The 17074-nt window shown below is 32.8% G+C and overlaps 1 protein-coding gene across 6 annotated transcripts in view; it reads left to right on the top strand.

Moving 5' to 3' along the window:
• The first annotated feature begins 375 nt into the window (after nt 1-375).
• LOC143244818 (transmembrane protein 8B-like) overlaps nt 376-17074 on the top strand; it is an 83220-nt gene continuing 66521 nt past the window's right edge. For 2 of the 6 annotated variants that reach the window (XM_076490178.1, XM_076490177.1), the window contains exons 1-2: nt 376-532; nt 15880-16042. In XM_076490178.1, the coding sequence (XP_076346293.1) occupies nt 445-532; nt 15880-16042 (251 nt within the window). In that variant the 5' untranslated portion in view covers nt 376-444. Of the gene's footprint in view, nt 533-669; nt 704-2431; nt 2667-6350; nt 6473-15879; nt 16043-17074 lie in introns of those variants that run through there. The other 4 variants (XM_076490174.1, XM_076490176.1, XM_076490180.1 and 1 more) reach the window with 4 other exon arrangements.

The raw sequence follows: 17074 nt of genomic DNA, 5'->3' as shown, positions 1-17074 counted from the left end.
AAATAACCACGTGATAGCCAGATGAAATCATAATTCTAAGTAGCACTCTCTCAAAAATAATCGGATGTTACACTACTACTCAGAGGCTTCGCAAAATGTTGAGAGCTTCAAGGCTCAAACTCATAGCCCTTCCTGATAATAATTTGTTTTTTAGGTTTTTTTATTCTGATTTTAGAAAACACCGTTTGGGGATTCAAGCATTCCTAAATTGAAATGGTGCACGAGCCCTGCTTGCCAGCGCCGAGCGACACCTCTGTTACCATCCCATTACAAATAAAACACTTTGTGCAATATATAATGTTATCATTTGTAAAGTGTAACAAAAAACAAACCCTAACACCACACCTACTTGATGACACAAAACGTTCTTACGTTTCTGCTTGCTCGAGCATATGCAAAATCACGTGACTAACTGCTTAGAAACCAAGATAGTCAAACGCCAGAATGGCGACGGGCTGTAACCGTGCGACAGTTGTTCACTTTCTATTAACATGTTTTTTTATTTCAGGTTCAACTGACACCACTCTCTCAGGTAAGCCCAGTTACTCAGAAAAAAGGTTTTGGGTCTATTCGTAGCTTTAACTCTGATATAAAGTACCTATAAACTTTTGTGTGTGTGTTTAAACTCCACGTCAATAAAGTGCATTGTACTAAATTGTTCTTTCACAGCCGAGAACTTCGGTGCAAGCGCTCTCTATGAACGGTAAGTTCGTCTGTCAGATTTTGGGTTTAAGGTGCAGCATATCATCCGATTGTTTTGTATTATGTCAACCTCTGAAACCAAACAGACATTATCTAAGTGTATAACGTTTTCTACTCTTTATGTTTTACAACTGTATTTAAAAGTTCCAAGTCTCATTGGCTCTGATGTTTTAATACTTCAGAATTTACAAATGTACTTAAACGCTTAATTGATTTTATTTGTTTTTGTTTTATTTCCTTACCCTGCATAATGTGACAGGAAAAAAGCGTAAAACTACTCAGTATAATGCGATATGTCGATGCCAGTGGTAAATGGCATGAAAGCCTGTAATTTAAGGGTGTTGCAAAATATTTCATTAACACTGGTTCTCATATTATCCACTACTATTGCGAAAATAGTATTGAACATTAGTGATGTGTACATATATATATAAATATAAACTCATAAAACAGTTAAATCATCAAGTAGGTAAACGAAGACAAAGTCTAACTGGCGATTTGCTACTCTAACTGTAATGATTGTACTTATACGTGCTCTAGTCGAGTTTAAGTAACGCACATATAACTTTGAAGGTAGATTTGGTGTGTAGTTTGTTTTGAATTTCGCGCAAAGCTACACGAGGTCTATCTGCGCTAGCCGTCCCTAATTTAGCAGTGTAAGACTAGAGGGAAGGCAGCTAGTCATCATCACCCACAGCCAACTCTTGGGCTACTATTTTACCAACGAATAGTGGGACTGACTGTAACATTATAACACCCTCACGGCTGAAAGGGCGAGCATGTTTGATGTGAGGGGAATTCGAACCCATGATCCTCAGATTACGAATCGAGTGCCTTATCCACCTGGCCATACCGGGTCTCTTTAATTACGAAGACAATATTCAGTGTATGTAGTGTAACATTTTATACTAATATGTCCCTCGCTGGTACAGCGGTAAGCGGATTTACAACCCTAAAATCAGGGGTTAGATTCCCTTCGCTGGGTTCAGCAGATAGCTCAATGTGACTTTGCTATAAGAAAACACACACATATATTTTTATACCAATACAAATTATAAACGAAATCAAGCATTGGGCTTTGCCTATTTCACTACAAATACTAGAGTTGTTTATTTTCGAAATTGTATGCATATATCGTATTTGTAATAATTTCAACATTAAGTGAAATTTTCAAAAATGTACGCAACATAAAGTCATACAGAAGCAAACAATTAAAAAAAATAATGTCAGACACGACGGAGAGTAAAATGTTTTACGTAACTAACAAGTTTTAATCAGTGGTTTTTGCTCATGAACTTTAATTTTAAAAACTCCATTGCTGATTTACGTTAGAAAATTAACATACATAAGCAGTGGTTCTCAGACTTATAGGGGTTGAAAAGCGTTTTAAAGGGGGTTCCTGATAATGCAGATTAACTTTCAATAAAGCCGTGTAAAAGAAGAAACAATACCATGTTCGATTGAAGAAAAATAAAGTTTCGTCTTGAATATTTTATTAGCACACGTGCTTATTTATACCAGTGTCGCTATTATAGTCTGGAGGAGTATCTTCCATAGTGAGTCGACGAAATCGGTTTTGGTTCGTGAAGGGTCCCATGAGGAAAAACGTTGAGAAACCTCACATTAAAAGAATTCCAACACGAAAAGTGTTCTAAAACAACAACATAAAATACGTTGAGTTGTCTATTTGCTTGACTATTTTCATCTGTTTATTTATCTATCACTATAGTACCGTGAAGTGTCTCAGATACACCTACACAGTTCACAAAAACGACATATCCATATGTATTGACAAATGTATACTCGACTTTTACAAGTTTCCGGCCGTGTCGATAAAGCAGTGGTTGAAGTACTCTCTTACCTGATAGAAATGAGCCACGTCATCTGCTTTTCATTTTATGAAAGCATATCAAAGTCCTACATCATTAAAACAATAAAACGTCATCTGGTCACAGCACATCCAGGTAATTGCAACACTTTATTCGGGCAAATTAAAAAAGGCATAACGGATAACAAAGTTAAATAAAACTTTGAGTTGATATGAATGTATATATTAGACTTTAAGGTAATCGCCACTAGCACTTTTTTATATAACTATTAATATCAATTTTAATGCTTCTTTCAATATTGGTAGTAAACTGGATATCTCAAATGTTCAAACATCAGAGGTCGTATAGGTAGTTAGAAACTTAAAACCCGTATTTTATTTAAATAAAACTCCAGTGATATAACTTTTGAATACATTGTTTATTTCTATTGGTTGTTTAACTTTATTACGACGTATGGACCACTCATGTTGCCGTCATCGGGTAACTGTTGTCTGTTGGATGAAACACTGCGTGTGCATATTGTTCAAATTTAGAAAACATCTGTGTTTTGGTTTAAATTAGGTTTTAGTTAACGAACGTTAAATTCTTCTTATATTTTTTTTCTGTTAATATTGTTCTGGTTGCATAAAATTTTCAAGTCGTTAATGCTAATTGGATATTGATTCGTTGTGCTTTGTTTGTAAATGTGTGATTGAAGATTGTTATGCTTTTTATTCCTAATATTTATGCTGCGTTCTGTTTCTCCAAAATAAGTACTACTGCATCCATTATATTGATACTTGAAGAAGCTTTCGTCGTTGATATTATCATAACACATCTTCATCAGATGAAACTAGCTTTGATCTTTATGTTGTATGTTTTATACATATTTCCAAACTTTCATGATGTTTCTGGTTGCATAGCCATGATATGATAAGACGCATATAAGTATGTCTGAGTTTGTGCATTTTGTTTTCTTTATAGAGTTTCCCCTTTCTTTTTCTTCTGTTATTAAGAGTGTTTCTATATTTAGCTAAGGTTCTAGCGACAATATGTTTAAGGAAATGACATTTTATCAGGTAAAATAGTTATCAGTAGAAATGTGAGGATCACATTAAATAAAAAATCGAATAAAAATGATTTATTTATTATACTGGTTAACTTCTGGAAGCAACGGCGTTTCTTTTTGGTTTTGTCAAACTTTAAAATAAGAACTTTCTTAAAGTGCTTGTTTGTTTGTTTTTGAATTTCGCACATAGCTATACGAGGGTTATCTGCGCTAGCTGTTCCTAATTTAGCAGTATAACATTAGAGGGAAGGCAGTTAGTCATCACCACCCATCGCCAGCTCTTGGGCTACTCATTTAGTAACGAATAGTTGGATTGACTGCACATTATAACACCCCCCGGGGCTGAAAGAACGAGCATATTTGGTGCGACGGGGATTTGAACCAGCGATCTTCAGATTACGAGTCGAACGCCTTAATCCAGCTGGCAATTCCGGGCACTTGAAGTGCCTATCTTCTAGATTGATGATAAATATGTAATTAAAAATGTTTTGGATGGAATTATGACGAGATAATGCATCGGATTAAGAAATTGGAGGATGTTATCTTTTTATGTAAATATCTGAGATAAAAATATGTGTATCGACTTCCCCATTTAGTTTTATTGCATAAAAAAACACAAACGAATGATGTAATCTATATCCTCTAGTTATATCAGGTGACTAATATTTGAGGTATTTATAGTTAGGTAAAAATAAAACTTTAAATAAAATAGAAAATAGATGATCATACTTAAGATTTCTAATACAACTGGATTCTTTGCATTAAAATCCTGCAGAAAAAGACGAATACAGCGGAATTCAGTTTGAAATGGAAATTGAATGTTATATGCTTGTATGCTTTTTGGATATCTTGCCTTCGTAAGGACTGAAAACGTGTTGTTAAACTGTTCTAAACTGTCGTGATTCTTACTTGGCGTCACTAAGCGCTGGCATACGGGATCCGTGCCCTTATTCTATTTAATAGTGTTCAGAATGCTCAGACGTTGTCTTGAAAGATCAAAATAAAGAACCATGATCGATATTATACTGAAACGCCGAAAATTCTTCTGCTTATGGTTATGGGTCCGATCCCCGAATGTTTAAGCACCTAGCGACAACTTTACTTACAACTCACGTTTTTTGACAAATGTATTGATAAAATCTACGAAAAAAGAAACGCTATTGCACCACTGCTGAGAACAGGCTTTTAACAAAAGTTTTCAGTAAATGAGAGTAAATTCTTGTTCACGTGCATTTTGAGATTTAAAACTCTACTCAAAATTGTGGTGTTAGGCAAATGTTGAGAAAGATAAATTTTCTTCAGTTTTTTGTTTGTGTAACTTGGATTATTACTAAAATATTGAGTTTGAATGACGCATTTACAAAAACAGCAAATTACACAACCAAGCAAACACATCCTATTGGTTATTAACGGTTACTAAGACGTCAGTACACAAACAACGCGCGGCAGGCATGTTTCAAAGTGGCTTCCAATTATATTATGAGCAATCCTAGAAAATCGAATGTTTTACTGTCATTTGTAAGTAGTTTACACGTACACGAGACATTATAATCTTTGCATAAATTACGGTAAATTCCACCTACAAATTTATTTTTCATAAGTAAATTATTTATCAGTCAACCAGTTGGTTAACCATCTGATTAGTACAATAAAACAAGATTCGATTAAATTTCATTAGGTTAAGAATTATAACTACATAAAAAGCTGTACTACTACAAGAAACATGCAGGTATATATATATATATATATATGTATAAAGTTATTAAATGAAAATGTAATTTCCAATAATACTTTGAGAAGATAAAATCTGTGATGACCGATAGATAACTGATTATTTTACTTGGCTATTGTTTGTTAATAATGGACATTTGCAAACAGAGGCGCCAATAGATGTTTTGATATGTTAGGATGTTAGAATATTTGGGGCTTGGGCCCATAGCCCTCCCCCACCTCCTGATAATAATTTGCTATTTTTTATTTTTATTTTTCAAGACACTAACTGAAGATTCTGGGCATAGGTCCCCTGTATCAGCGCTTAGCGGTATCATTTGCTATCTGATTAACTTGGCTGTTTTGTTTGTTTTTTTCGTGATAATTCACTGTATCTTCTACTTGTCGACTGCCATCTAGCGATTTTTTTTAATATTAGTAATGCTATTTCAACTTGATGAGATATTTAAGTAAAGCAATACTATCTGAGAGCCAGTCAGTAGTTCCAAATTAGAGATGTCTATACCTTAACCAGGCAGATCTGACCGTTTATATCATTTTTCCATGACGTACTATCCAGGATAAAAATTTGATACTTTTTAGGGAACAACGAAGTTTCAAGTGTTACCACCTAATCGCTAAAGAATAGCTAAGTATACTCTGCCATAAAAAAAAATTCTTTACTAGTTTTGTAAACAGCGTTGGGTCAGGAGTTGAGTTTTATATTGTTTTTGCTGTTTTTTTCAAGCTTTTTCTACTAGCTTGCTGTTTAAATTGTACGAGATAGTCTACTGCACGTGGAAACAGACAGCACGTGTTATATATACATGTAATACATTTCCGAGAATAAACGCATGTCTGGTTTCCTCGACACTTGAGCAATACCAATAGTAAGTACTGGAGTTAAAGATATACAGTTTCAAATCAATAAAAACCACACTAAAAATAGCTAGCATGTACATCAAAATATGCATCTTTAATGACGTGACTCTTGAAAACCTTTTTTCTGATCGTTAGAGCTTGATACCAACCTTAATAGTGTAGCTGGCAAAAATAATGTCCGTGATCGAGGTTTTTATACTAGCTCAGCATAATCATAAAGTAATAATAAATAATCACTGTGATTAAACTCATGCATAGCTTGATAAAATTTGTTTGAGCCTTCATATGGACGTTTACTCAAGTATGTTTTGTAAAAATAAACTTATTAATTAATATACCTAGTTTTATACTTGGTATTGCATGACCTAATTAATTTAGTTTTACGCACTACATGACCATCATCATATGTTAACATTAAGTGATATGATCGTTTAATTGTTTATAAGAAAGCTGCATGATGGGCCATATGTGTTATGCCCATCACGGTATCGGACTCCAATTTTTAGCTTAATACGCTCTTTAGCTTACTGCTCAGCTACCGGAGCGAAATAATATAATTGATTAATAGTTCCTAGGTAAATTAAATAAATCATCGATAGTGACATAAATGATTGATTTTTCAAAATGTTTAAGATAAGTCATCGGAAATTACACAGTGTGTGTTATAATTAATAGATATTCTCACAGTGTTCAGAATAAATCATCAAACGTTTTCCACAGTCAGTGCATAAGATATATTATTATACTTTTAACAACTATTTATTATTGTACAGTAAGTAAGTCAACAGGACTTGCAGAGTGAGTGCCATGGCTGATTTACATTTCTACACTATTTTGATCACACCAATAATCACTCCATAGCTAGTGCTCAGGATGAATCACTAGAAACTCTGCAGTGAGTCCAACAATAGATAAGATTATATTGCTTCATTGTTCATACGACGGTAGGTCCGTGATTCATGAATAAATAACATTAATTTGGTATATGTGATACCATATTCCCAATTTTTCAATTAATGAAACTTAATAGCTTCAGTTTCGATGTGATAATCCTTCCTAGGTTAATGAGCACATATGATTCTATGTCAGAGTTAATGTGATGATAGAACCAGGATTCATCTGAGAATAGATTTTTTGGCCGTATATTTACTCTGATGGAAGAGTTATGACTTATCAACGGAAAGAACTTAATTATTGTACATTAATTTGGTTGTAAACCAGCGATTAATCAATCAATAGGGTTTTAGTATCATACAATGAATCTGATATTAGATCCTAGATTTAACAATACAATATATTTAGTATTCAGTGGTTCCAAGTTGAGTGTTATAGTTGCTCCTTCGTTTATCGACAGTTTTTTTCAGTTACTTCATATTTCAGATGATAATGGTTTCGTAGCTCATCTGCAGGTAGAAGCTAATGATTTTGTACTTTGATAATGAATTCATGATTCCTTAATAGGAATGATTCAGTTCTTCTCTGTCTAATGTGATAATAGGTCCTCGGTTCACATGTTGATGGTATATACTAGTACCAGTAGAGAAGTGATAGTTGTTCTGTAGCGTGATGTCATAATAGATGCACGAATAATCGATAGATATGTATCATTTGTTCTGTAGTTGTTGGGAGTATATGTCCATTTTCTTCAGTAATTAATATTTAACGCAGTGCATTCATGGTTAATAAATAAATAGGATTCAGGAGATTCATAATTAGAGTGACGGTAGGTATGAGACTTACCAGGTAATAAGTTTCGGCTATTTTATAATAATTTATTAGTGATTCAACAGTACATAAAATTTATTGTTTCGGTATTTGATACAGTGGTATGTCGTTTGTTCGTCAGTAAATAGCATGAATTGGTTCCACAATTGATATGATAGCAAATATTCAGTTTACCAAACGATAAGACTTAACGACTCTATGAAAGATATATTAGTAGATCCATGTGTAATCAATAAATCGGTGTTAACGTTTTCTTGAATAAACTTATGGTAGATATATAGCTAATTAATAGATATGGGTTGGGTGAATCAATAGTAATGGTAAATCTGTGGTTTGTCATGAGATATATCTTTATGATTCCTTAATTAATGTGATACTATGTGTCACTGTGGTTAATTAGTATATAAGGTCCTATTATTTTATAGCTATTGTTGTATTAGGTTCTTGGCTTATTGGCTAAATAGTAGATGTTCTGGAATACATGTAATTAATCAACAGATAGGATTCAGTGAATTTATGATTAATGGGATGATGTGAAAATTGATCCTTGATTCGTTAAAAAATCAAATTCGGTGTTCATTAAATTATATACATGTATCAGTAGATCCGTCTGTAGACGGCATTTCTTGGTTGCATAATAAATGTGATAGTATATTCGAAGTTCTTTAGTAGCCAGTGGTCAATGGTCATACGATTTATGTGAGAATGTATATATGTATGATTTAATGGATTCGTACTTAAGTTTATGACAGATTAGTTGTTCCGGGTTACACACAGTTTAATGGTTTACTAACAAACGGAATAGTAGTTTCACTGGTTCGTCAATTCTAAACACTTAATGGCTTTGTAGTTTATGTAATAGTATGTTCAGGTTCTTGTTTTCTCAATACATTGGTTTATTGGCTCCATATTGTACGTAGTAGTAGACTGTGGTTAATCAACAGAAAAAAATGTATTGTACATATTGATAAAGCTTTAGAAGATCCGTGAATTAAATGGTATCATCTTTGATGTTATATTTGATTTGCCGTTAATAAATAGATTAAATGAGATGAATCCTTATCTAATAAAACATTACACCTGGAGCTTACTAGTTGATAGAATTTAATGATTCCATATTTTGCGTGATTACAAATTCATGGTTCATCAATAAGATTTGGTGATTTTGTTGTATATGTGGCAATAAACGAGTCAGATATCGTGGCTATGTAACTTATATTCTAGTACATCTGCGGTTCATCAATTGATAAATTTAAATGGTGACAATATTAGCAACAGATAAGAATCAGCTCCCTATTGAATTTATCAATAAATAGGTTTTTAGTGGTTTAAAAGTAGGTACACGGTTCATCAATAGATAGAGCTGAATATCTCCATGTACACCATGAATGGGTTCGTGGCTTAACGACAGATATGACCCAGAGAGTTTATAGTAAATATGATAGTACACCTACTGTTGATTAAAAGAGAAGATTCAGTAGTTCCATAGATAACTGACAATAGTTCTGTAGTCAATAAATAGATGGAACTTAGTGGTTCTATTTTTATTTAATATAACTCATAGTAAAATGAAATATTTTCCATATTTTGCTAACATACCTTATAATAATAGTTAACAAATTATTCATAAAGATAGAATGATCGAATAATATTACAAAAGTTTTAACTTTTCTACAAACTTCTTTACGAAAACTTGGTGACGCAAACTTTAAATGATCGAAGTGGTTTCGTAAGGTAAAACTGTTTTAACGTGAAAAACACATTATTAGAATTTGTCAAAGCTTTGCTACCGTTTATGAATGTTGCATGCTCCGAAAGGTCTGTTAAGTATGATTTTATCTTCTGGGTAAAGGAAATGTATGTCTTGTTTTATGTAATAGTAAGTAACGTGTTTCACCAGAATAGTTTTAGGACTAGGAAAACGGTCCTGGGTTAATATCAATGTATTGCAGAAGTAAAACAGTTTAACTACGCTGTTTCAAATTTTCAAATTCAGTGCAGTTATCTATTCAAGTTTCTGTTGTGAAAACAACACATTTCACACACTTTAACTCTTTTTCCAGTTATTCCAATAACGCATCTCATGGGTTAACATCAAACTTTGGTAACGTGATTGTTATTTCACTGAATTCCTACCTCAACATTTTGCTTGCAACGAACATTTTGTTTTGTACAGGCATAATGATGAAAGTTCAATAGTGGTGTAATTATCCTTGAATAAACATCATGTTTACGAAACTTTCGTAAAGAAGTAATACCACACTTGGTATTCTATAAAGAACCAATACTGAATTCTGGCAGAACTTGAACTCTGGATTCCTCTGAAATTCAAGATCAGTTATTGCGAATGTTACAACCAGCAGAGCTTCTCTGAGAAATTCCATTATCTGTAAAAACGTTTCGATTCGATAAGAAATAAAAATGAGCTAAGAATTAAGTTTAGAAACGAACATACAAATACCTTATGAGCATAGTGAAATTGCATATTTCACTAAAGTAGGTATTTGAATAAAAATGTATCTGTAACTCATGCACTGATTTTGGGGTTACGCGTACGCTCGAGAGAGTTTATGCGTAGAACAAATATGCGAATGATGGCTGTAATATATGCTTATTTCAAAGGCTATAAAAATAAGTTAACAGTTTTATGTAAATACTAGAAAAGTGAATAATGAAGTGAAAACTGAATATAAGTATTAAGAGGTTATAATTTCATTTTTGGGTCATTGGTTAGATCAGATTTGGAGTATTGTGTTCAGTCTTGGGCTCGTTACCTTAGAAAGGACATTGAATTATTGGAAAGGTCTCGAATGAGGGCTAGATTGTCATACAAGGAGAGGTTAAGATATCTGAAATTGGTTTCTCTGGAAAAAAAAAAGGTTTTGTAAGGGATCTGATTGAAGTGTTTGAGATTATTATGGGAATTGATAGTTTTGATGGATCATTTTTTACATATTTAATGGTGAGAGCAGTAGAACCAGTGGACACAAATATAGTTTTTTTTTCAAAGTAGAGTTGTTTTCATGTAAAAGAGTTTAATTTTTGTAACAGGATGGTTGGTTTTTGGAACGAGTTGCCCTAGAATGTTGTGGAGGCAGTAAATTTAAATCAGTTTAAAAGAATCTTGATAATTATAGGAATGATAAGTGCTGGCTTTGAGAGTGCCTTATTATTATTTAATAGTTTTAGTTTAGTTTAGAGAATGGAACAGCTTAGATGGATCAATAGTTACCTTCTTTAATAGATTGTTTAGGCAGAGTAGTCATGATGAAACTTTGTAGAATGGACGGCAACTGCCTGTTGTGGAGGCACAAGTGTATAGGACGACGTTTCGAAAGTTTTCCGCCTTTCGTCTTCGGACCTGTCCAAAAGAGGCAGTTGCCATCCGTTCTACAATAGTTATCTTGTCTTTAAACATTGCATTTATGTTAAATATTGGATTAGGATGAGCATTAAAAGTTTATATTTCTCTTATAATATTTGGATATAAAGATTAATAATAGAACGAAAAGTGCGGCTGCAAATTAATTACTCTTTTGCTTCAATCATTTTAACTGCTATTAAAATTGTGTTGGAAGATGAAGTTTGGAAAACTATTGGAAATCTATTTTAGAAACTAAAAGGCAAAAAAATTTAATGAATTTAGTAAAGGTAAGAAAATTAAAAGTTAAATTTTTTTTTTGTTCTGAGACATTATTAAAATATGGTATAAACGTTTTGTTACACTATTTTAATTATTAATAAGATATTGTTTGGTCCTAAGATATATGCTATTTTGAAAACTAACATACATATATCTTTAATATTATAAGCATAAAATTCAAGTATTTTTTAATAGTTTACTTTAGCTATGTAGAAATAGGTGATCTTGGTTTAACAATGAGAAACATTAATGGCACTTTGAAAACTAAACATGAATTATTTGAATATCATGCAACGTTTGATAGAATAATTTTTAAACTGCACTTTAAACAGCATAAGTACCATATCCGAATTTAATGACAGTTATATCAAACAAATAATATAAACTTGAAGTTTGTTTGATATTACTACCTTTTTTAACACGATGTCATTTTTTCTCGTTTGTTAGTGTGGCGAATAAACTTAGATTTAAAGTGCATACAGTTTGCACCTAATGGTTGGTGATTTTAACTACATTATTCTAAGGTGTTTAAATGTAAACTTTTCGTTTACTATATTTTATGAAAACTCAGACTTTTATTGTAAAGGAACATGCGCTTTCTTCCCAAAAGTAATATTTTTCAAACGGCTAACCCGAGATAAACATGAAAATACATAAAAATTACAACTTTTCAACTTCATTAATCGAACATTCCTGATAATGATAAATCATTCTTAGGCCCCGCATGGCTAGGTGGTTAAGGCACTCAACTTGTAATCTGAGGGTCGCGGGTTTAAATCAACGTCACACTAAAATGCTCCATTTCAGCCGTAGGGGCGTTATAATGTTGTGGTCAATCCCACTATTCGTTGGTAAAAGAGTAGCTCGAAAGGTAATGGTGACTAGCTGCTTTCCTTCTAGTCTTACACTGCTAAATTAGGGACGGCTAGCGCAGATAGCCCTCGTGCAGCTTTGCGCGAAATTCAAAACAAACACATTATTCGTAAAGAGTCATTTCTGGTGTTTATCACAAAAATTAGCATAAATTTGTTTTAAAAAATCCAATTGTGTATTTCCAGTGTCGTGACATTAGATAATTGACTTTTTGAATGAAGACAGTAGTTTGTCAGCTTCAAATTATAATGAAAACAAAGGACTAACTAATAACTAATAAGCAAGAAAATTCACTCTTCTCTACAAAATTGATCAGTCTGTTGAAAAATTACCTGTGAAGTCGCTGGGGTAAAGTTTTGTAAATAGCATAACAGAAATTCTTCCCAGTTGTTTCTTGAAGTTTTATCTACTCCGTTCTACAAAAAGGTTTACATTGTACTTGGGCAACATTTATAACTTATGACGGAAAGTTTCTTCACAATTTCCTCTTCTTCTGAAGTTTGATGCAGTTTACTTTATGAAAACAATGTTATATTATGGACTTGCGTTATATTTATTTATAACTCATGATAAAAATATTATTCTCATTTATTTCTTCATCTGGTGCTTAGCGTAATTTATTGTATTGAAAAGGGTCGCATTTTATTTGGGATGTATGTATAACTAGGATTGGAGAATATTTATACAACTATCTCTGTCTAAAACTTGTGTAGTTCTTTCTGTAAAAAGAGCCGTGTTGAACTTTAATGTTTAATTTCTTGTTTTTATTCCAATATTTCACTGCTCAAAGCTTCAAAAACTCGGTATGAAAAATTAAATAAAAAATTGAGGTGTGCCTAATTTTTTCATTTAGCAAAATTAAATAATTTCCTTTTCCCCTTAACATATTTTACCTAAATTTATTTTGAGAAGTTTTCCAAGAAACACGTGAATATTGGTGTATTTAATTTAAAAAAAATGTTTCGTTATTAGTCTTATAACTGGATCGATAGTTGATTACAAATCTGATCTCTTGAGCTTTTCTATAGAAGATAAGAAACGTAATTTGATACGTGTTTGTTTATAGAAGCCTGACATATAGCTTGTTGACGAGTATCGTGGGAAATACCGATTTTGGTTTGTTTTCCCTACATTGAGTTGTACTGATATAAAGGGGTAATCCCTCTAAAAAGTTATTTCCTCCGGCACAGATGTTTTAAAGTAGAACTACTGCTTTATCAGAGTAACGTTTCATAAATGTGGTGATATTTAAAATAATTAGAAAAAGGAAATGATACTTTATTCAAAAAGGTGACATCAACACCTGTTCCAAATGAGTATGGGGCCGCTGAACTTCGTTGTTACTTGGTTAAATGAAATTGTGGCTTTAATTCATGAACATTGTGCATTCAAGCTAGTGTGTTTTGTGGATAACATTATATCAACTAGTGTGGCAACTTATTATACATATATATTTTTCCTTTTTGGAACAGATACTCTAACGCTTGCTACTAACACAACTTTATGAATATTAAACTGCAATAATAATATGTCCACTTAAGTAAGTTTTTTTTGAAATCGTAAACTAATTTTTTTAGATTTAATTAGATTTTTTTGTGTTAGTCCAGTAATAATTACCATTGCCATCTATATTGGCTTTTTGAACACGTTTCTAAATTTGTTGTCCACCAGATTTGGTAAATGGTATAGAAACAAATGGATAATATCAGGGTTAAAAATAACAGGACCTCTTTGTTCCAAGCATCAATAGTTTGTGTGAGGATAACAACATAAGAATAACCATGTATTATTAAAAAACAGTGTTTACGTGTAAAATGAATAGAGAGAGCGACCATATCAAATATTCCAAACACTGTAAGTAATCAACAGTGTTTCAGAATGTCAGATCTCCCAAAAGGTCAGCGAAACGTTTACGAACTCGTAACGTTAAGGTCCGAAGTTCTATTCCCAATTGTAAACGAAGCGCAGATAACCGATTGTGGGTCTTTAGGCTAAAATAAACAGAGTATCATATTGTTCATGAACGCATAACAAGATAAAATAAGACTAACGCTTAAAATATTAAGGTGATCACATTCAGACGGCCCGGCATGGCCAAGCGCGTAAGGCGTGCGACTCGTAATCCGAGGGTCGCGGGTTCGCGCCCGCGTCGCGCTAAACATGCTCGCCCTCCCAGCCGTGGGGGCGTATAATGTACGGTCAATCCCACTATTCGTTGGTAAAAGAGTAGCCCAAGAGTTGGCGGTGGCTGGTGATGACTAGCTGCCTTCCCTCTAGTCTTACACTGCAAAATTAGGGACGGCTAGCACAGATAGCCCTCGAGTAGCTTTGTGCGAAATTCCAAAACAAACAAACAAACACATTCAGATATTATGAACGTTTGACCCTGAAATGAATAACCATATTAGAAAATCATGCATGCTGTGAACGCTTAAAAAGATAAGAATAACCATATTAAAATATCAAGTATTCTGTGAACGCTTAACAAGGTAATGGTAACCGTATACCAGAATAACAAGTATTCTGTGAAAGTTTTATAAGATAAAACATATCAGAATATCGTATGTATGCGTCATACATTGATTTTAAAATTAAAGTCACTATGTTTGGTCTTTATTGATTTCATTGTTATGAATGGAAGACCGAGAAGGAAATACATTTCTGAATATTGCATTGATGATAATATTACACTGATGAGATATTTCAAGTAATTTTGTTGAGGTGTTTTTAGACAGACTAACTTTCTCACAAACAATTATTGACAAGTTTCTAATATTTCTTTTATAATACTATGTAGTAACTTATATATGTAATCTAATCTCTTAGAAAAAATAATAAGCCATATATACAGAAATAGATCTTAAAAGATATATTAATTTAGAGATGGCTTTAGATCCTAGATAACCAGGAATTTTTTATTCATAAGTTGCACTGCTCATGTGACTGCCTTTGTTCTTGAAGAAAATGTGGTAGAAAGCAACTAACCGCCATGGAAATTTTATCAAGCACTTCTTGATAATACGTAACTGTAACTACGATAAAGAAAGTTAGAACTATAGTATTTTCAGCAGGAAACCTAATCAGGTTAAATACTTTTATACGACATCCATTTTGTCGTGATGTAAAATTGAATTATCTACTTTTTTTAACGTAATGTTGTTTAGTTTTGACTTGTTTGCATCGCTAAGTATTTATAGTTTGAGAAATTATCGAAAACGAACTGTTGGTCAAGTTACTTTTCTCCGCTAAACTTTCCTGCTAAGATAATATTGTAGAATTTAGCAAATAGAAATGTTCTGTTAATAACAATTCCTCCATGCTTCGTATATTGTCACTAAAATCTTTTCCTTAAAAATCTATGCATTTATACATCCCCACACGGACGTATTCCACTTAATATGCTATTTTATGTTAATTGGACTATACGAAAAGTTAATAATGTCATTATATTTTTCAATTTTTTTTAGAAGACACAGTTAACCAGGTTTTTGAAGCTCGGGAGCTGTTTTACTACAGATCCTACACCAACGTTCAGATCTTACATTATACCATTCCTGTTCAAACGCTTGTCGCTGTGTGGGAATTTAAGGCCAATGGTAGTTCACATTGCACTCCAAAGCCAGTTTCAGTGTAAGTAGAAAATATGTAAGGATATACCATAATAAAGGAATTAAATTAAAAATCATAGGATCACTCCTTTGTTTAAACATTTTTTATTATAATTTTAAACGCATCGGTAACACAAAGTGTGTTACCTGTTCAGTAAATGAGTGTCTCTAGAGTCTGAAGATTTATTTCCTTTTCAGTTTGAAGAACCAAAGTAAAATAAAATGTTGAAAGATGTAACTTTAGACATTTAGAGTTTATCATCAGAAAACTACGTAACTGTGTTAAAGAGTGACTTGAGTTGAAAATTTATAGTTACCTTACCAGTGTAGTAGCATACTGTCGTGAAGAATGTGAGGTAGTTTCGACATACCTACAGATGATGTCAGTTCTTCGTGGTGAAAATGAAACAAATGTTTGGATTCTGGATACTGATTATACCAACCGCCTACTGTGTTACCGGTGTTTACAAAAGTAAAAATGTGATTGTAAAACATTAACTCTGGAACGTTTTCTTATTAATATTAGCTGGGATACCCATACCCTCTATGGAAGTTATGTAAATTCATCATTATTGAAAGGTTATCTTAGGACATGAAAAGTTATTTCCTGTATATGTATAATTTAAAAAACAACAACCAAAAATCCACAAAAACAGCAAAACACAAAATGTGAAATTGCAAATTTGAATGTAACTTCTCATGAACCCTGCAAACCTTCATGCCAAATGTGGTGAAGATCCATAGAAAGGGTGTGTGTGTTTTCTTATAGAAAAGCCACATCAGGCTATCTGCTAAGCCCACCAACGGTAATCGTACCCCTGCTTTTAGCGTTGTATATCCGTAGACTTACCGCTGCAGTAGCAGGGGGCCGATAGAAAAGGACGAGGTAGTAGTAAAAAAGAACCGCAAAAACACTCGTAAAAACAGCAAAATGCAAAATTGAAAATGTGTGTATTTCACCATGGGCCTAATGAACCACCATACCAATTTTGGTGAAGATTCATCTACACCCTTCGAAGTATTTACATGGATATACAGCACTATTATATTTATA

The sequence above is a fragment of the Tachypleus tridentatus genome, chromosome 2 (assembly GCF_004210375.1).
Source record: "Tachypleus tridentatus isolate NWPU-2018 chromosome 2, ASM421037v1, whole genome shotgun sequence".
In the NCBI taxonomy this organism is placed as follows: domain Eukaryota; kingdom Metazoa; phylum Arthropoda; class Merostomata; order Xiphosura; family Limulidae; genus Tachypleus; species Tachypleus tridentatus.
The sequence above is the reverse complement of the archived record's forward strand: the minus strand, read 5'-3'. Positions and strand labels throughout refer to the sequence as shown.